The sequence below is a fragment of the Numenius arquata genome, chromosome 4 (genome assembly GCF_964106895.1).
Source record: "Numenius arquata chromosome 4, bNumArq3.hap1.1, whole genome shotgun sequence".
In the NCBI taxonomy this organism is placed as follows: domain Eukaryota; kingdom Metazoa; phylum Chordata; class Aves; order Charadriiformes; family Scolopacidae; genus Numenius; species Numenius arquata.
The window spans coordinates 46,600,130-46,621,929 of NC_133579.1; the positions used below are offsets into that span (position 1 = coordinate 46,600,130).

Sequence of the window (21,800 nt, forward strand, 5' to 3'; positions counted from 1 at the left end):
GCTTCATTTGTTTTACTTTTGCTTAGCTTTGCATCATGGTGTGGCATAAGCTTAATTTTATCAAGGAAGCAGTAACAAATAGTTTTTCTGCATTCAACAAATCCTTGGTTTCTTTTTTTTCCCCATAACAAGATTTTAGATGTAACAAGGAATCATAAACTACTCCACGCAAAGTTTGAGCTGGCATGTTTTTACTGCAATCTGAGACTTGCAGGTGATTTGATGGAGTTTGGCATTCTATATGAAATTCTCACTGGCTCACATAACTCAAGGGAGAGATTGAAGAATATGTTGATTAAAAGTATCTCAAGCAATGGGAGGGAGTCAAACTCTCATGTAACCTTTGGGAACTGAAAAGGCTTTTGTACTTGAAGAAAGAAATACTGAAAAAACTATAATACATAATTCCTCATTCAGCCCTTGGCTTCAATCCAGAGCAAACAGATACGAATTTTCAGCACACAAATAATTTCATTAATGTTGAAAACAACTGTTATTTAAAACACCTAATTAGAAGTAAATTAGTACAAAAGATTCAATCAACTTTTAAAACTGATTGTGGAAAGATATTGTACTTACAATTACATCCATCTAAAGAAAGAGTAGGAGAGATTTATTAAAGCGAGTACCCTTCAAATCTCCCTTTTGAATAAAAAGCGTTTAAAATACACCAGCAAATGTCAGTGTCTAAGCAAGTAGATTTGAAAATTTTGAGTTTTATCCTAAATGTATTATTTAAAAAAGTAATTAAGCTTAAGGGCTGTAAGTCACAGAATCACAGAATCACAGAATGGTTAGAGTTGGAAGGAACCTTAAAGATCACTGAATTCCAACCCCCCTGCCATGGGCAGGGACACCTCCCACTAGAGCAGGTTGCTCAAAGCCCCATCCAGCCCGGCCTTGAACAATTCCAGGGATGGGGCATCCACAACTTCTCTGGGCAACCTGTTCCAGTGTCTCACCACCCTCACAGGAAAGAATGTCTTCCTAATGCCTAATCTAAATCTCCCCTCTCTCAGTTTAAAACCATTACCCCTCATCCTATCGCTACACTTCCTGATAAAGAGTCCCTCCCTATCTCTCCTGTAGGCCCCCCTTCAGGTACTGGAAGGCCACTATAAGGTCTCCCCAGAGCCTTCTCTTCTCCAGACTGAACAACCCCAACTCTCTCAGCCTGTCTTCATAGGAGAGGTGCTCCAGCCCTCTGTTCATTTTCCTGGCCCTCTGCTGGACCCGTTCCAACAGGTCCATGTCCTTCCTTTGTTGAGGACTCCAGAGCTGGACACAGTACTCCAGGTGGGGTCTCACGAGAGCAGAGTAGAGGGGCAGAATCACCTCCCTCGACCTGCTGGCCACGCTCCTTTTGATGCAGCCCAGAATGCGGTTGGCTCACCTGCCTCCGTGCTTGGTAAGTTCCTCAATGCACTTGTTTAAACTTATTACAGAGAATTTGCTTATCTGCGGAGGAGAAACTAAGCAAGAGATGAATGAACATCTTTTCTTGCCAAAATCAAAACAAGCACTTCTGAAAGCTGTGTTTTCTGCTAGCAGTTATCTGTCTCCAGACTTAACCTTTCTAATTTCCTTGACTTCATAGGACACAGTGACTGGATATTGGAGGCAGGGGAGAAGCTAATTCACGGAGCTGCATTTTAAGGGGCATTTGTATACTTTCTGCATTTATCCCATTTCTCCATTTTCTTGAACTACATAGAGTTATGTGCCCCAAATGATAGTTGGCAGTCTTATTCTTTTAGCTAAGCATATATTCAACCAAATTTACATCAACCTTGTAGCAGCAGTATTACCATGGTTACATCATCATGACAATTTAACCACAAAGATGGCTTTTCACGTTGTCTGTTTGAAAAGTTTGTGATATCCAGGATATATATCTGAACCTAAAACATATTATATATTTATCATCTAATTTTAAGTTAATGTAATGCTGAAATCCTCTCTTTAGTTCTAAAAGCAGCCCATTTTGCACATTTTTCTTCCTACTAAACTTTTTATACTAAATATCAAAAGCTGCAAATTAATTAGGCCTTTCACTGACCAGGCTTCCTTATACTTGCACTGCTCCATTACAAAACTTGAATATAATTAGGAAATGGGATATTTAGTATGATCAACACTGGAACGACATCCAATATAAATCTGCAAAAAAAAAGGGGGGGTTTAAGAGAGATTGTAGGAATTACATCAAGGTGAAATACTATAAGAATGCAACTCAAGGAAGAGTTTGTTTCTTGTTAAGTCTGTGGGAAAGTCACCTCAGAGTGGAATAAAACAGCCTTGACTCATTTTCAAATCAAATTTCCAAAGAGCTATAGGGCTACAAAGAGTTGCCACTTCTAAATGAAAAGTTTCTATCACAATAAAATTTCACATCTCTGTTTACACACTCCAGTAACTAAACTAATGTCAAGGGCACTTTTGCAGAAAATTATTAAATTGATACACTGCTTCAAGATCCTGAGTACTAGATAGTCAGCCCTTCACCATAATATTGTTAAATAGGATTTACTATACAAAAAATCACAAGTGTAATACCTTACAAAGTCCAATTAGAAAATAACATCACAAATAGGAAACAACCACAGGCATGTGATTTTGACTTTGGGAACCCCTAACAGAAGAATTGCCATTTTACTAGGAAGCTACAAATTCTAAAGAAATGACCAGAAGTACCTAAAAAAAAAAATTAAAAAATCATAATAAATCTTCCATTGAAGTAAGCAAAAGGTCCATTTAGATAGAATACTCCCTTAAACCTGCTTTACACATCACTGCATGCTCACTAATTTGCAATTACACTGATTAGCAAAGACACACACAAGGCTCAAAGGGGACCTTCTGGAGTGTCTTGACCAACCTGCCAACAATTTATGCACATACTAATAAGCAGTATGCGATCAAAAGGAGGTTTAAACTGCAGTGGTTACCTCAAACCATGTAGAGATAAGGGGGACAACATATAATTGCTTTCAGTAACACTGACAGACAGGTTACACCACTGACAGGTTATAAATACATCCTTATGAACGTGGCATGTACTAAAACAGAACAGAAATGTAAAACAACTACACAATAATGTTGCATAACATGGAGTGACAAGAAAGGACCAACCAATCCAAAACACAAACTGGCCACAGCTGAAATTAAAGATAATACTAATGAATACTGGAATCCAAAATCTGGGAAGGAAAAGAAAAATTTTTGCTGTCCAACCCAACTGTGGGCCAAATACACTTTGACAACTAGTGCTTCTTTGAAAGCAATGTTATGTACAAAATGTCTTATAATTTTTTTCAGGAATGGAATACTTGCTTTTTGATTCAGTGAATAAAAATGTGAATGAAACATACAGAGTCTAAGTCTATCTATCTACATACAGTATATATGTATAGTATTAGTTTATGCTTTTTAATTTTTTTTGTAAATGTGATAATTTTCATAATTTAAATGTTTTCAGTAGACAATAGTTAAATCTCTGACACTCTAATGTGCAGCATTAAAATAATAAATATATTTATTATTTTAAAAATAAGCACCAGGCTGGCTGCCAGCGCAGGAAAAAACACTTTCCCCTGTTATCATTTATAGCTATATTTCTTTATTATCGTGTGCTTTCTAAAACTGGATCATCCACTTTTACCTTTCAATCAAATACAGTATATACACTTTGAAAATGGGTGATACAGTCATATAAAGGGCCTCTTAAAACAGAGCAGTTTCTAATTCAGCTATCTTACTGTTCATAGGCAGAAACTGTGTTTCCAGTTGTGATAGATTTTGTTTGTTAAGAGGAGAAGAACAGCAGTTTAAATCATTTTGTCTAAGATAGGTACCCTGTTATCAGATGGAGCTGATGGAACAAGGAGCCAGCGTGGGCTGAATCTAGCAACAGCTGCTTGACCTCACCTCCACAAGGCATCAACGCGATTCCTGTGTTATCCTTGCTAACACTTCACATTTTTCATGTCATTTTTCTTTTCCTGATAGTAAAATGAATAGAAAGAATGCTAAAATTGAATTTTGTGGAATGGTTCATAATTAACTTTGACTCAGGAAAGGCAAAGAGAGTCACAAATCAGCTACTCATTGGCATTACTAACAAGTGAAAACATTTTTTTCTACCATCTGCAGGATCTGTGCTAATTTTGTACTGCCTTCTTTTGTACTGTCTAGTCTATTTATATTTATTAGGAAAGTGTTAACATTTAATTATTTTAAAATAGAAGGCTTTTCTTTTTTTCCCATTAACAGGAGCTACTGTGGAAACTAGTAGCACAGCGCTTGGGTGAAAAGATGGCTAAATTAAATATGGTGCATCCAGCCTATACCAACTTGCTTTTCATTTACAGACCTACGTGAAAGAAGATACTGTTAATTCAGGTTCTCCTTGACTCTGGAAATTACGAGAGGCTGCAGACCATGCTGAAATCTCTATTTCCATCAGAGTATCTCACTTCTGCGTAAACATATATTAATTGCTATACCTCAGTTTATCCAGGTTCTTCTTGTAAAAAACAGTGATTGTGGAAGTGTTTCTGGAAAAGTAATCTTTCAATATTTCAGCATCTAATTTCATAACAGCCAGGCAGCAAACTTCCCTCATGGCTTCTACATAGGAGCCTGCACCAAAACCATTTGCTCCATGTGAGAAAGCCTTGAAGCTGTTTCACTTTGCAGTAAGGTTCATTTTGCCCAATCCAAAAATTTGAGCATGTTAAGGTTTTCCAACATTAGCTTGAGTCCTCTGCTACCAAGGAGGAGAAAGACGAGATAAAGGAAGACATGAAAAACTCCATTTTGGAGAGATTATGGCAGAAAGAAATCTGTGGAAAAGAGGAAAAGCCACAAATTGCGTCAAAAGCAATCCTGACAAGCAAGGAGCTGCTGGGCTGGAAAGCTGGTCTGTGGGTTTACACACACTTCCAAAACAAGTCTTCAGATAGCTGGAAATTGAAATTATAAGCTCCTTAGACAGCAGCAGCAAGAAGGAAGAAAATGTGCATGTTTGAGGAAGAAACATCATAACTTTTGCTCTGGCAGGCACGTGCTTCACGGTACTTGGGGCAGGTGATGAAAGCTTCACTACTGTTCAGACAAATCGAGCTGCTAAAAATCTCTCCTGCTTATATTTCTTCCCTTGCAGCTATGTGCCTACTCAGAGTGATTCACACCTTCGTCTTGCCAGATTTCTGGACAGGTCTCTTGGACTTGATAGGCTCACCATTCCCCACCCGTACAACTGAGATAATGACACATCCCCACCTAGGAGAAGTGCTCTGAGGACAAATACTGGAGGAGTATTTTGGGACGGCGATGACAGAGCCCATATGAATTCCTAAGGCAGGAACTTCGTGCCCTCTCTAAAAGTAACAAACAAGTACAGCTTTTATGTAGACAGGATGAACAATGAACATGAGACGGAAAAGCTGAAGGTATTATGTTTACTCCTAAAACACACATTTTCTGTTATTTTCTCTGTACTTCCTTCAGGCTATGGTGGCACTACTGAAATAATTATCTTCCTGCCACTTCAACTCAGGAAGGCTGATGGGAAGCAGGAGAAACTTCTTTTATTTTCCCTTGTGCCGATCACCAAGTCAAATTTTTTCATTACTGAGGCAGCTGCTGCAGGAGCCATCCTTCCTTCCCCAGAAAGGACAGAGGGAAGGAATTTAACTGGGGCAGCTGTCATACTACAACACGTTACAAAAAAAAGCAAATGAGAACTGATTCAGATGCACGATTTCAGCCTGTTTCCTGAGAGATGCAAGACGAGAGGTGCAGCTCTGAGTGTTGTTTTGGAAAGGAGCTGCCACTACCACTACCAGTTTTCATTTTCAAAGCAAGGGCCAGTGGCTTGCGCTCCGAAAGGCAGAAAATCCAGCCAGGGCAGGCAGTGGCTTTCTGGGATGTACTGGCTCTTAAAAACAAAACAAAACAAAACAAAACAATACAAAAACAGGTCCAGGAATAAAATCTTGAAATACCAGTGGCTTTTATTCCATTCCTCAGGATCACCATCTTGCTCTGGTTCCCTTTCATAGATGTCCTGACACTCCTAACGCTCACCATCCCTGGGAGCTGCATCTGCCCATACAAAGGCTGGTTACTCCCGATCACTGAGGGTCAATACTGGCTCTTCTCAGCAGTAACAGTTTGAGGACCTGCTAGCACATATATCTTTTCTTTCTGCAGGAATTCAGGAAAATTTAACAACATCCTGTGCAATGGAAGGAATGTAAACGTAGTCTAGTATCTTTTCTTTAAATGACCTACTGACATTATGTGTTCTGTCTACAGACAGCATGGGAAGTGCCACTGTGACTGCTGAGGTGTACTGCTGATGTTCATTAGCAGTTTGCCACTTACTACTCAGAATAAATAGGCAGAATGTTCCCTGGAGCCAGGACACAGACAACATAACCAAGAGACAAACAAGTATGTTGAATCTGAAGCGGTGGTTACACTTTATTAGATCTGTCAGTAATTCTGTCACTCTGCAGGAGGCACCATCAGAGCTCGTGTAACCCAGTACCTCTGTCCCATTAATCCTGCCTAACAAGTATGAGGTGATAGGTGTTGTAACTAAGGAACAAAATTAAATATAAAAATATCCATTTAATAAACACTATGCTGTTTATTTAGACACCCTCAAGGAAGGAACCTGCAGTCAACCAAAGGACAATAATCTTATCAATTGTATCCTAAATGAGGCCTGACCCACAAGGGTAAGTAATTTCTGCAGAAGCACAGATGATAGGGTGTACTGATGCTTCTGCAACAGAAATGAGAACTTTTCTTGCTTATTTTAGTATGAAAATCATAATGGAAATACAGGCATTGTAAAATAGGATAAAGAAAAGATCTTAAGCTTTTTTATTTGTAGTATTAAATTAATCACCACATTGATGTTAGCAATCAAATAGAATGAAATCACAAAGTGAAAAATCAAAAAAACCATCTAGTTTCTGTTTTGCATTTTAAATAGGATAGCTTAGGGGCGATGGGAAAAAAGTCTCCAAACATTTCAGATCGGTGCTGTTTGACAGCACTTTTGTATTTAGGAAAAAAACCCCCACAAAATCTTTAATTTCATAAGGGAAAAAGTCCAAACAATCCTAAAAGATCAGATTCTAGTATACCAAGAAAAGAAGTAAGACTCTTAACACTACCTGCATACCATGTATCTAACATTCATCACATAGCATGCTATCAAATTTCAGAAAAAAGGCTTCAGAAGATGACGTTGTCCATCTCTCCATTTTCCTATCAGAATCACAAGAAAGGTAAAAAAAAAACCCACAATCAAATCCTCCTTCACGCTATATAGGATATAAAAGAAATGAGTAACAGCTTCTAAGAAAAATCAGTAAAATCCGACTTCTGCATTTGCAGCCCTACACCAGCCAAGAGGGAGAGCAAAGGATTCCCATCACAATGTATCTGCATATGGAGTACATCTGCAAGAACATTCAGGGCTAACCAAAGTGAACAGCAACCGTAAGCATAAATCAGGCCTGCATCTGTAAACTGTCTGCATAACATTGACTAAAGCTCTTCATACATTACATATATATCCAAAGGGCTTGAAAGTGCTTTGCTACGGCAAAGAAGATGGTAATAAAATAAAGAGTTACTGACGGACAAAGCGGTACACAGTACAGAACTGTGCTTGCAGAGCCTACATGGAGTTTGAACAAAAAATATTGAAAGATTCAAACCTGTGACCAGTTCTCTGATTTCCAAATCCGTCGTCTTGCGGAGTAACCGTACTAACGCTGGGATGCCACCACAGTTTTTCAGAGCAATTTTGTTGTCATCATTTGCCTTCCCATATACCAAGTTTCTCAAAGCTCCACAGGCACTGCGGTGGACTTCTGTCATCCGATGGTCCAATAGGTCCACCAGTAATTGTATTCCGCCTTGTCTTCTTATCTGAAACAGGACAAAGTGATAATCATAAAATTAGGGAGTGAACACCAGCATTATATATGCTACCCAATGTAATTAAGCTGTGGTTTATGCAGGCTATGCTCCACCAAAAGTATGCTGGTAGGCCCACAAAGCTGCTATGGTACACTGCTTTGACTCCTTGAATTGTTTTTACAGTGGCAACATAACTGTACAATGACGAACCTGAACCTCTGTAAAAGCAGCCAAAAGTTAGTCAAGAGCGTTGCCTCATCACGATTTCTCAAGGTTCACCAAGGTTTGCCTTGGCAAGGATTTCTCCTACACTGGAGAAACATCATCTGCTTCAGAGTGTAGCACATCAAAAGCTAGAGGAAAACCCACAAGATTACAGCAAACAAAAAAAAGCACTTAATGCAATAAAGTTTTTAGGAGTCCCTCCCTTTACATTTAATTACTTGGAATGTGAGGAGCTGCTGTAGTTTCTGCAAGGATGTTACATCAACAAAACTGGGAAAAGCAAAGATGAAAGGAAAAGGAGAAAGACTGCACAAACATAAAGGCAAGGATGGTGGATAAATCATGGAAGGCTTATTCTATTACATTTGAGGGAGACCCTTAAGTGATGCAGGAGCAGAAGTCTTATTCATTTGTAAGGTAGCCTACAAAACAAACTTCTAATGCAATATCTTATATAAAATATCATTCTTAAAAAAAGCACAGAAATGTTTAAGGCAAATGATCAAGAAGGTCAAGAATACCAAGAACTATTTATTATAGAATCTGTTTGCAAAAAATCCATCTTTATTGTCCTCTGGCACTATTTGTTCCTCAAACAGCAACCAGTCTTGGATCTAATTTTAAGAAACTACACTGGTTCACAACTAACACCCAAGGAGTACAATCAACTAAGTTATATAGACATCTCTGTCAAAAAGTTTCTCCATGTGTGGTGTTGGCTAAGGCACAAAGCAAGCTTCCCCTAAAACATTAGAAGAGAGACAGCTATAGAGTGTTTTCAAAACTACAGACAAAGGTGAGACATTAATTTTAGAATCAAACTTTATGATGACAAAGCTTTGAAATCTTTGTGTAGTTATTCCTGCATGGGCATGTGGTTCTTGGAACTCTCTGTGGGGGGAGGCTTGGGAGTAGGAAATGGTAAAACAAAGAGCACCAAAATTTATTAGAAACTCATGGTTTATCTACTAATTTCAAAATACTTGAGTACAACTGATGTATGGCATTTCATTAATCTAACACAAGCTTCACTGCAAATAAAGACTGAAAAATGCTTCAGCCTTTGAGGTTCCAAAACTGAGCTATACAAAATCACTCATTGATAAAACAGAAGTTCTCTCTTTTACTGGTTTATCCGGCATGTTCCTATTTTTGTAATAACAGCAAGACCTACTAATAGAGAAGTGTTGTAATTATAAAGTGTATATACTGAGGTGTTACAGTATTAAATTAAAACGTTGTAATGTGTATACAGTTACAACACAGCTTTGGACTAAATGAAGTGACAGTGTTTAAAGACAAATTAAGATATTCTCACTTAAATAGGCATTATATCTGTATATCACATCCAAATTTCTGAGTAATATAAAGCAGCCGGCACTACATGGAGAGTGCAGAGACATGAATGGACATTGGTACAATATATCAACTTCAGCTGGAAAAGTTCATTAATCTTTTTGAAAGCTCATTCTTCTACTGTTCAGAGAAACCATGACATCTTTCAGGTTAGAAACCAGAAAACCAGAGCAAAGAGAAAAGGCATTGTAATACATCTCACGGGTCAAGACTTCGCCCATGTGAACAGGATGACTTGCAATGAAATCATTTGCTCCTTTCCAAGACTGGAAAAAAATACCAAGCTTATTTGAGAGGGGTGGGGTTTGCTTGTTTTTACAATCCATCACCATTTAATCTTAAGATTAAAATGTGTTCACTTCCTTTACTAACCAGATTTTCTAAACCAAACATACTACACGAAGAGCCACCTACATAACAAAATAGATGATATTTATTGAAACAGAGTAGGAACAAAAACTTATGCATCAGTTCTACAAAAGGTGAAACAACAACTGAGCTTCACACTTCAACCTCTGAAAAGAAACAAGATCTGATGGAAAAAAAAGAACGCAGTTAAAAAATACACAAGTTGTTCTGGTATGATGAGTAATATCAGGAACGACAGAATGAAAACACATCTGCTGATCTTTGTATTTTATATTTTTAAAGCACAATATGCTGAATGAATATTTTAATTGCTTCACTGGTAAAAAAAAAAAAAAAGACTATCAATGAGAAAAACTATTAACTTTGTAGGAAAAATCATTCCGTGCATTATAATTCATCTGAAGACTCCAAGGGCTCTGCCTCCACTCGGAGCCAAGCTGCGCCTGTGCTGTTTTCCCCGCTCTCCCTCTTGGACACAGCCAAGTGGCATCTCAGGCTCCTTCATAGTTTCTCTTGTGGACAGTCTCAGGTGACAGGTTTTGTTATCTTCTGCTTTGCTCTCTTCCCTTTCTAAGAGAAAATGTGTGGTTCTGCTGCATTCAGCCGTACCTTTCCTTTTCAGTCATGGTATCCGACAGCACACCAGTATTCAGCTCACGCAGCTCCTCCTCTCCCAGGAACCTGAAGTCAGCAGCAGACTGAAGTGACTCAAAGACACTTTCTTAAAAGCAAGGGCATTAAATATTCATCTCAAATGCATTTCTGTCAGAAAAAAATATGGGTAACGCAACAGAAATGAAACTGATGTTACATAACACCTTACCTAACTTGACAAAATTTCTTAAATTCTACTGAAGAACCTATTCTTACCTAGGAAAGACAAGACTTATTTTGCTAACTTTGAATTTCCAAGCTCAGATACTTGGCCAAGTAGCTGTGTCAAGCAGGCAGAGATGAAGCTGATTCTTCAAAACTTGGAGCTCAGTTTCTGATGCTGTTCTTTATCTGGATTACTGTGTTGCCTTGTTTTTGTTTTTCCAACAGCCCATTATTTACCATAAGTCTCACCCCATTTTCATGCTTTCATCACTTATCTATAGAGCTGTTTAATACTGTATTCTCCAGCAGGTTTAACTACACCTGACAAATTGTGAGACTGTGATGAATGTTATCACTATCTGTTTACATTTCTGGAAACTGAGGCAAAGGAAATGAAATTATTTTTTCAAGTCCTTTATGGAGTTAGAGCTGCAGCCTGGAGGACAATTCTGACCAAGTGAGCCTCTTGGGGCAGATCTCAGCCAAGCTAAGTTATCATGGCTCCAGTGAGTTCAGCAGTGCTACTGTCAAATGTCTTTCCCAAGAACACTGGCATGGCTGGATAAGCAGCAATTTGCACCAATGGGGCATCAAATCCCATTCCTCTAAAGTTCCATAACACAATTCTGTCTCTCTCTTGACTTTATATGAAGAGAATATTTCTTAATGTAACATTTATTGACACATCAGTGGGCTGATGCCTTGCTATATCCAGGAGAAAAAGAATATAGAATACGCCAGTGCCTGTTTGCCCGCTACAACCAAATAACCAGCATAGTCCCAAGTCATCAGGAGACCAACTCTGTTCTCACACAGACCAATTCCAGAGTAGCCACTTCTGAAGTCAAAAAAATGACCTTCAACTCTGAAGCTCAACTGAGTTCACACAGTCATATCATAAAGTTTATTCTTCCTGCTTTGAACATATTGTCCCTTTTTTATGCCATCTCTTCTCATCATCTTCTCTTGCTGTCTCCAGACTAGAAGTATTAAAAATGCTGGGTTAATCTGTGTTGCGGTGTTTCTCATGAATCTTTTAATCCACGGACACTGCTAATTTCTGAATGTTCTTTCCTTTTCGTTTTCTCACTAGAAATGTGCATGTCTTCAGAAGATGCTGTTAGAGAAGTGTTAAATAAATAAAACAAGCTGCGTTCTTTCACATGAGGCATTATGGAGTGTATGGCAAATCCTACCAGAACCAGGAATCCCAGCATGCATAAGCTTCAATTAATTCTGTTGAGCTTTCCTAATAAATTAGGGACCTATGCTGTGTGGCATAAACTTATGGTGATAAAAACGAAAACTGAAAGAACAGAGATTACATGAATTTTGCCATGAAAAATTTTCCATGGAAGAACGCACAGAGCTGCTTTCCTCTGATGAATCACGTGTCTTCTTTTTCCAGGAAATGTTTAAACTTTCCTTTTAAAGTTGGATTTCCACCGTTAATATTACTGTCTACTTGCTAGTCAGAATCACTTGCTCTGGTCAAGTCTCATGATGCCATGACACCGACAGGACAGGAAAAGGTGCCAGCCTCTCTGGTCCGTAGACTGGTAAGAGTGCACTCACATCAGCTTGATTCCAGAGTCTTCTCCTCTGGCATCATATTTTGCTTTTGTATTGCATCTGAGAACATATTTGTATCCACGCTACACAGATACAAGGTGAATTGGGACTCAAGAAGGGGTTCATACCCGTGCTGGAGGCAGTGAAGGTGTTATGTTCCTAATACGGAGAGCCTGGATGTTTCATGCCAACAGCCTTTGAGAAATGTAATTTATCAGTTTCAAGGCTGACCTTTGATTCAGTGGTGTTTACCACAACAAATTTTCCATGACAGTGGACTGTTAGATATTTAATCTACAAGGACTTACATATGACCAGGCTAAAGCATATGCACTGGTAAAAGTCAATCATACATTGACGATATGTCTGAAACAATATGGATATACTTGATTACTGTATGATTTTAGCATATGAATTATTTGACAGCTTGCTTTTCTAATTTGATACAAGAGATTGGATGGATGTGTGGAAAGAAAAGAAACATAGGATGTGAAGGGTATGTAGATACCTGGAATGTACAGACATCTGTTTTGTGAGGACATCTCATCAATGGCTGTCCAGCATATAAACAGAGATGAGACAGGAAAAGTAATATACCACATTTACCTACGCAAACCCGACAGAAAAAGAGACGATACCAAAGACCAGGTCTGAGAGGTCACTGGCTGATGGGCTGCTGAAGGAATTGCTCAAAGGCTTGGAGAGGTTCAGCCTGAGCTGTGTTAAGTGCTAAGGGGGGATGGGGCACCCAGGGAGGAATGAATGACAAGGTTATCATGGGTCCTATGGGAAAGAGCATGCTTATGGGATGCTTTCAAGGGATTGTGGAAATGTGCAAAACTTATGGGATGTTTAGCAGAAGGGCAAAGGTAGGAAGAGAGACATCCAAGTGCATGGGGGAGGAATAACATGAGAAAATACAGAGAAGGGCGTAATGAAAGGGGCTGGTCATCTATAAGTAAGTTGCGCTTCAGTATGCCTGTCTGGCCAAACCCTGTGCATAATCACTGCAATCTGGTTTATCTTCTTCTTAAACCTAATTCCAAACAATTTTCCTGGATAAGGATGGTCTACATTCTAGACGGGTGTAATCCTAGTGAACCTTGAGGTGGAATAGCTGATGAGCAGGACGGGAGATCTATGAAAGAGCTACAAGAGACACCGTAGATCTAGGGGATAGGTAACGGTGAGACCAGGGTCTGAGGATGTGCTACTGGGCAGACCAAAGGTCTGAGCAAGCTACCAGAGAGACCTCTTTGTGTTTCCGTGTGTGTGAGATGAGACCTGCCAGCAAACTTTGAGCCTGATTAGCCAGAGATTAAGAACCACGTATTACTGTTCATGTTTGCATGAGTGCTGCTTCGTGTGCATGGGGTGACTGTGCAGGAACTGTTCTCATGTTTGTGTTAATCTGTTGTGTGACCTAAACTTCTTTTACATACATACCTAACAAAAGTAACAGGATGCTTTTACTTTTAGGATGATCCGTATCTGATTAATTTCTCATTTATTTATTGTGCTGGTTTTGTAGATACATAATTTAGGTTAGTATATACCACACTATACTTGAAATTTTAACCGGGTTACATGTTCAGCCTTGTATCATGTTTACTGAAGGATACAGAACAAGAGAAATCACCAGCTGGCTTGTTAAACTAATCTAAAGGAGAAGTGCCCACCTTCTGAGGAATGCCGTAACACGTCCTGCTCCATTTCCAAGTAGCAGTTAAGGGTTTGGTCCCGATCACTCTGAAGGCTTGCGCTAATCCCACCAATGGCAGGAGGTGGTTCATGCAGCACTCAAGCACTGCTCTTATATAAAGCATACGCTGGAGTCAGTGGATCAAATACAGAGCTCCATTAAAAAAAAATCCAGAGACCTCTCCCGTGATATATTTAGCTCCCTTTGGGAAACATGTCCGGATTTACAGCTTTCAGTATCTTCTCCCTGCTTTGTATTACACTGGTTAAATATAACCTTTACTGATTTTGAGACTACTCTGGTCAAAGGATACTATCTGTGTTCTAAAAGGAACTGACAGAAGGACAATTTATGAACATGGAACCTCTCAGGAAAAAAAAATTAAAAATTAAAGTATAAGCATTGTAGGGAATATTGCAGCCTTCTTAAGCTACCTTTTACTTTTCATGACAAATGCATGCCAAAGCTTGCACAAATCACAACACAGCTTGAAACTGAATTATTGTCAGATGTAAGCAGTAACAGCATTATAGTCCATGACCTTAATTGACAAAACATGCTACCTGTCACTGATTCAGCACAGAAGCCATGCTGTTCCTCCAGGCTCTCTGTTTAAACTCTAACAATTGGATGTGAAAACTTGACTGACTTGCTTCCCTGGGGATGGGGAAGGTTGCCTGAAGAGTGAGGATAACCAGGACTGTCAGACTGAGCAGAATTCATGCTTTGACTTACAATCAACAGTATTATTTTCTTACATTTACAAGGACAGATAACTTCTCAAATGTGAACAAAATACAGGTGAGAGATCTTTCATATGAAGGTATCAGAAAACTGGCCCTGGAATCTGGCTGTTGCTTATGGCTTTGCAACAGCAGAAGCAAAGTCAAAGCAAATAGACGTTAGTTGTCTTGACTTTTACTACAGTTTTGAACTCTATTTTGAAATTGAAATTACTCTGTTCCTCCCAGCAGTGAAGAGAAGCAAACCCCTCTCTTTCAATCACTGCATAATGGAAATCACCTTTTCCATCCCTTGGAAGGCTGTAAAAATCAGAGCTAGAGATACAAAAAGGAAGAAAAGTGAAGCTTCAAGTTTTAAACAGCTTAGCCAAAGACTGTTAGATAATGAAGTATTCCAACACAGCCTAAAAATATTGCTGTGATGGAAACCAAAACACCCTTCTTCTTCTATTTATACTCGGCAAGTGGGTATCTGAGATATTGTTCAAATTTTGCCAGTAGGTATAACTGGAACATCTTCTTCTGCATTTAATTCTGACTAGCCTGCATTACAAAGTAAAATATAATGGAAACAGAACAGGATTAAGAACAGGTGACAAAAATTGTTAAACTGACAAAGTGATAAAGCATGTTTCTAAAATAATACAATCTCCTCTTCCCAATAGGACATTAAGCGTTCCACTATTAACAGCTCCACAGTCCTAATTTGAAGATTAATTCATGGTTAAATGCTTACTTTCCACATTTTTCTTAATAATCACTTTTGAATAGCTCTCCGTCCAAAGGAGGTGAAGGAAATCTAACAACAATCAAGCCTTTTTAGACATCATCGATATTAATTGCCAGCTTAATTGATGTAACACACTGCATCATCCACCACTTATTCTGTGACATTTCCATTATTAAGAAAGCATGTTTCAATATATCAAAATACAAGTGTTTAAACACATGGTATTATTTTTAATGCCACTGTGTTACACGCAGAACAGAACTGAAAAATAGCTGACTGCAACCCAGGTGACGGCATACATCAAATAAATCCCAAATTAAAAGGACAATTCAATTTAAGTTTGCTTCTGGAAATTTGTAGTAATAATTAGTTTTAATGTTCTTAAATGCTGGTTTACTAACTAGCAGAAAAAGTGCTTATTATTTCAGATGCAAATGGATCCCGAGCAATTCTGTTCCATGGGTGCGGGAAGGAGAAGCTACAAGTGAGCAGAACCAAATGGTGAAAGCATTTTTAAAGAGCAGCAGGCAGTTTCCGAGACACTCTTTGACTATGGCCACCCTGCTCCTCTCAGGGTCACCCTTTGAGCAACCAGTGTGCCAACACAGACCAGGGCACTCCAGGAACATCCAAGAAGCCACTGCCCGCACAGCAACTTTACCGCACCACCCATTATACACAGTATTCATAAAATTATTACATTTATAGATTTTTTTTACTGCAATTCCAAATCCTTTCCATGAGACCTTTCTGTTGCTTATCTTTGTCTTGTTTACATTCCTCAAATGACTTTCATCTAAGAGGAAAAAAACCACTGTACTTCTTGGAGAAAGGTTTGGAAGATGGACAGCCTCTTTACTAGCTACTTTCAGAGGGCTGATTCCTAAAACTTTAAATGGGTAGGAAGGGAAGAAAAAAAATGTTCAACTAAACAGAATATAAGAATAGCATTTAGTACAATATGACTCTTAAGAGAAACGTACTGTTCAAACTTTAATTCTTCTCCAGCATTTCTTCTGACATGCCTATGAAACAGCAGGTATACAACACAAAATCCGTACATTGCAAACGCACATGAGATTTATTGCAGACAAATTTACCTGCAACTTCATAGGGTAATTTAGTCCCATTAGCAAAGTAATTTGCTACAAGTTTAAAAAACTGCTGAGCAATTTTAGCTTAAAATAGAGTGGAATGTTATGCAAATTGCTGCATTAGCTCCAAAGTCTAATTTGTTTAAGGAATCTAAAGCAGCGTTTGGATCTAGGTCCCACTTAAGAATGGTTTTGTAGAACTGTCATTAAGGACTTGTTAGCTCAGACACAAAGGCAACATAAAGCTGTGAACAGGTATAGTTTAAGTAAATTCAGCCAGTGGCGGATATACAACGTTCTGCTTTAAGTTAAATAAGAATTGCTCTCTGTGTGCTAAACTAGCGCATTGGAGAAGGAAGGGGATCTTTTTTTTGTGTCTGTAGAAATGTGGCAGGTGTTTGGAGGAATGGTTGTTTGACATGAGGACAAGCAACATGGGGTCAATACTCAGAAGATTTTCTTCTGGGAGTGGATATTCTATTTCTGTTACTGAGTATACATTTGTTTTTCCCTGTGTTTCTTAAGTGACCTCTTTAGATCCTGGGATCTATGTGTGCAGTTAACAGAGACTGGAAAACACATTCCAAACAGAAGGAGACTGAAAATCACGTTCCAAAATTGTCCAGAAAAGGTACGAATAAATGTGCTACTTCCTCAGCCAGTAAGCCTTAATGTATTCTGCACATTTTGGTTTTCATGCTTGGTATGAAGGCTATGACTATTATATATATCAAGGTCTCAGAACGATTTTATTCTTCACTAAAAAAATTTCCAGCTAGGTGTAAGTTACCTATAATAGCAAAGCAGTTTACCCTAATACTCTTAAAAAACATTAATTTGAAGGCTGACACAAGCATCCTATTCTAAATCTAAACATCAAGCATTAATGGGATTATCCAAATAACACTCCTAACTGCAGGCATAAAGCTGACCTGAAGTGCTTATCTGACTGTGAAAAAGAGATTTTAAATCCCACTGTTAAAAGCAGTATCTCCTAAAATGAACAGATTGGCATTGACCTGCATTAACCAAGCTTCTCAGCTTTTGAATCACTGGGGGTATAAACTAACACTGAGGAACGGACACAAATTAGGAAAAACACACACAAGCCAAAGCCCTTAGAAGGTATTGTAATTACTTGATTTTAATTTGGGGTCTTCGCTTCTCAAAACAGTCAAAAAAGGTACAATACTAAAGAAGGTTCAGCACTGTGCATTATATAGATAATGCAATGAAAATATTCATTTAGGATGCAAAAGACACTGGCATTATTCAAGCACTGATCTAGTTCTGTCTGAAATTAAATGAAAAATGATGATTAACGCCAAGTGTTTGGATCATTCACTTTCTGAATCGTTTATTTAAAAAGAATTAGGCATCTATTTGAGAATGAAGGACTACATTTATTATTGGAGGGAAAAGATCAACGTATATACTTCACCTAAGAACACCTTGGTATCCCTATAACCATATTTCTAGTGAAGTTAAACAAGATAAAGAAAATTCAACAATTTTTTTATGTAAAGCAAAACCAAGTTTTTTTAGACAAATCCAGTAGTTCAGTACTTCAAATATTCTAACAGTAACAGGACATCAACTTAGATGAAAATTTCTGAAGCTGTAGTTAACTATATTCAGTTTAGGTATCATTAGTGGGATTTAGTCAATGTGAACACAAATGCCAACTTGGAACAAGGTGGTCACCAATAAGACCACAGAACATTTCTTTTTTTTCAGTCATTTAAGCCCAAACAGAACAACTCTATCTGACATTACAGCTCTAACTGGCAATTCAAAAACCTTTTTTGATGCTTGCTGTAGCTATCTCAGACAGTTTCCCTCACAGAATAAACAACATGCCACTTCTTCTCAGACTAAAAATACATTCACAATTTATTAGATCAAGCATCATACTGCCCCCTGATGACCTCTGCTCCCATGACATTCTCTACCGTGATTTAAACAAGAGATATTCTCTCCTTGTAACTCAGGTATTACCCTCCAAAGAATCTTTGAGTCCCATGAGAATTTTCTGTCTTAAAGCTGCAGTATTTGAGGGGCCAGTTACTGCCTCAAAAGCTAATGAATGCATTCTCACAACATCCCTCTTTGGTAGGAAGTTTCACTAATAGAAACTCAGGAACATACAACTAAATTATTTGCCTAAGGTCACAAAGACAAGCTGTGGCACAGCTACAACTATGACCTGTAATTTAAGAGTTCCAGTGCAAAACTGGACTGCAGAATCTTTACTCTGTCTCCCCATTTATGCGAGTATTATAAATGGAGTAAAAGTCAACACAAGTAAGCCTGCCTCATATCTAATGTACTTTGTAATACCCACAGTTCAACATGCAAAATTCTAAATATATATATATGTAAAAGTATCTATTGTAATAAGAGTTTGTACATATATATATATTTCTACTGGTTTTAATATTATTTTTTTCCCCTTTGTCTAGCTCTTTTTGTCTAGCTTATTCTCTTTGCCTTCTAAAATCCACAACTTCTGGTTTTTTTCAAAATCTCCTATACTCTTTGAAATAGGGGAAGACCAGAACTTCACACAGTATCCAGAACATGCATAACACAGACTTGCAGAAGGCCCCAGCAAAGTTCTGTTTCATTCTCTAATGCTTTCCTGACACTCAAGCCTCTGTTCGCTTGCTGGACTGCAAATAAGTCTCAGATGTATAACTCAAGACCTCTCTTTTTCAAACAGCAGAATACAGAAATAGCATACAGAAATGAGGAACAAGCAAAATAACCATCAAAAATAGTGCCGCCTCACTGCCAATGGACTAACTCTATAAAGTGGACTAAGGACTAATCTATGAAGCTTGTGAGTTGCAGCAATTTTTCAATTGCTCTTGGACATAAGAATAGCAAAGCAGCAGTTTCAAAAAAAACCCTCACCCAAACCACTGTAATACTTCTGTGTGTGGAGTAAGGAGTGTGCCCCTTTCTTTAGGGCCTTGCTCGGTTAACCATGTGCCCGCAATATGCCTAGTGAAGCAAAGAGCCAGATCCAGCAGTGCTGCTGACGCTGGTGGGCAACATTCTCACTTGTCCTTCAGCAACCGCGGTAGCAGCAACAGCTCAAATATAAGGGACTTACTGTGTCATTTATCATTTTGCATTAACTATTTCTTTACAGATGTTAAATGATCCTCATAGTGGGCATTACAACCCATACTTTTTGTACAGATGAGGATGCAAGGACAAATCAAATCTCTTTGTGAAACTACAAAATGTTATTATATTCCAAATAACTTTTCAAGCCATATCACAGATCTACTGCATGTCCATATTGGTGTGAACCAAGGTCTGTGCAAGATACCAACCTTAGAAATGTCATCCATTTATCAGTAAGCAGTACTCTTCTGGGATGAGGAGGAGGAGAGAATTTGACCCACGACCAGTAAAAAACATACAAAACTTCAATTTCAAAATTTCTATCTTGTTTTTAATTATCTTGGTTTTTCTTATATTCCTCATGTGGTATGAGTCATACTCTGAGTTATACCAGTGTAAACCCTAGAAGAGCAGGATCTACTTCAGCAGCATTGCTATAAATTGACTCTGAAATGAAATTAAGGACTCTGTGGTTCAAGCGACTTCAAATAGTTTTCTGCAGTGGCTGGATAGACAGGTAAGCATTTTAATTTTAGAGCCTTAGGTGTCCTTATGCCTCTACAAACCTGTGCCTTCTGCTGCAACCACTCTCGGTAGCTTAGTAACAGCCATCTCTTTGTATTTTTAAACACATTTTGGAGATCAGCTGCTGGTCTTTACGTTAGACGTTTCACTGGCATGGCCTTTTTAACAGGACTACAATTTGCCCTATTGAAATAATTTTGCTGCCAACCTTTTTGGTACAGACATGTTGAGAAAACATCAAATTACAGATATTGATATAATCTAGGTTATTTTATTTCTATATATAGTGTGCAAAGTCTTACCATGGCTTGCTGGATGATAAGAACAGTCATAAAAAAAATATGCTCTACAAAATGAAAATAATCCTCTGCATTCACACATCAGCCTAATAAATCAGAGAAGCAATTGGCAAAAGAGTTATGAATAGAAAGAAATCCATGGCATATATACTAGAACATTATACTGCTTGAAAATGTTGCAAATATATTGATTGCCCATTCAAAATGTGGGAACATCACATTACTTATGTCAAGTGATCCTGTCTTTCAGTGTGTATTACCTTTCCTTCCCTACCGCCTAGTATTTTCAAATACAAAAGATACAGCTTTTACAAATGTTTTAAAACAACCGGGACATTTTTTCCTCAGACCAGTGGAGAGAGATTCACGACACAGTGCAATGTTCTGCCTGCATCTGCTGCATGCCACAGAAAGCAGCACGAAGGCATTCATCTTGCGCAGACAATACTGAGGTTTTTTTCTCTCCTACTAACTGTGTGAAAAGCATTAACACCAGATGTTCACATCTGAATTTTCTGGATAATTGAATTTATTGCTTAAAATTCTCTTCTATGTAGTTACTCATTCAGAGGCAAACTCTGGCTGCCCAGAGCTGAAAAAGCTAGAAACCTTTTAGCCATTATTCTCATCTCCTGCAAGGCTGACACTGTAGGACCCAGATAAACAGGAGGTCTAGACAGGTTTTGTTCAAGACCTCACTCTCTCCCTTCAGCCCACAAGAAGACCAGTGCCAGACCCCTAAACGGCAGCAAAACAGAAGTCAGACACAGAGTCCCAAAGATGTTTGCAGACACTGTTAACAGTTTGCAGTGTAGTGCACGAACAGGATAGTCCAGTCAACAGCAGTGAAGCTGCAATTATCTGTATGAAGCATGGCCAGTTGTTAAAGATTAAAAAAAAATTATACTGGCTTGCTTTGGCTCTACATAATAGTTGCTTACTTTGTATTAGGATCATAGAAACATGTATCTTCAAGAGGAACTTCTGGGAAGAGTGGGCACAACTTTGTCCATTTGGCTGTTCCCTGGAGGGGGAATAGCATGGGGAAAGGGGGAGAACACGAAAGCAGTGTAAAGCAGTGCAGGGGTAAAAATACAGATACATATTCTCAATGCTACAGCAAAATAGTGATTTCGCAAAATAATTATGTTTTCAGTCACTTTGTAAATTCATTCAATTCAGTCTCCTTGTGACTTGACCGAGAATGATACAATGTTACAAAACGACTGAAAAAAAGAAGGCAGCAAGCAAAATGTCTCATTTTTGCTTATCTAACATTAACTG

General features: G+C 38.4%; 1 protein-coding gene across 2 annotated transcripts in view; it reads right to left on the reverse strand.

The window, feature by feature from the left end:
- Positions 1 to 21,800, reverse strand: part of CTNND2 (catenin delta 2) — a 543,425-nt gene that overhangs the window by 142,898 nt on the left and 378,727 nt on the right. For both annotated transcript variants that reach the window (XM_074146739.1, XM_074146740.1), the window contains one exon: positions 7,743 to 7,956. In XM_074146739.1, the coding sequence (XP_074002840.1) occupies positions 7,743 to 7,956 (214 nt within the window). The remainder of the gene's footprint in view (positions 1 to 7,742; positions 7,957 to 21,800) is intronic.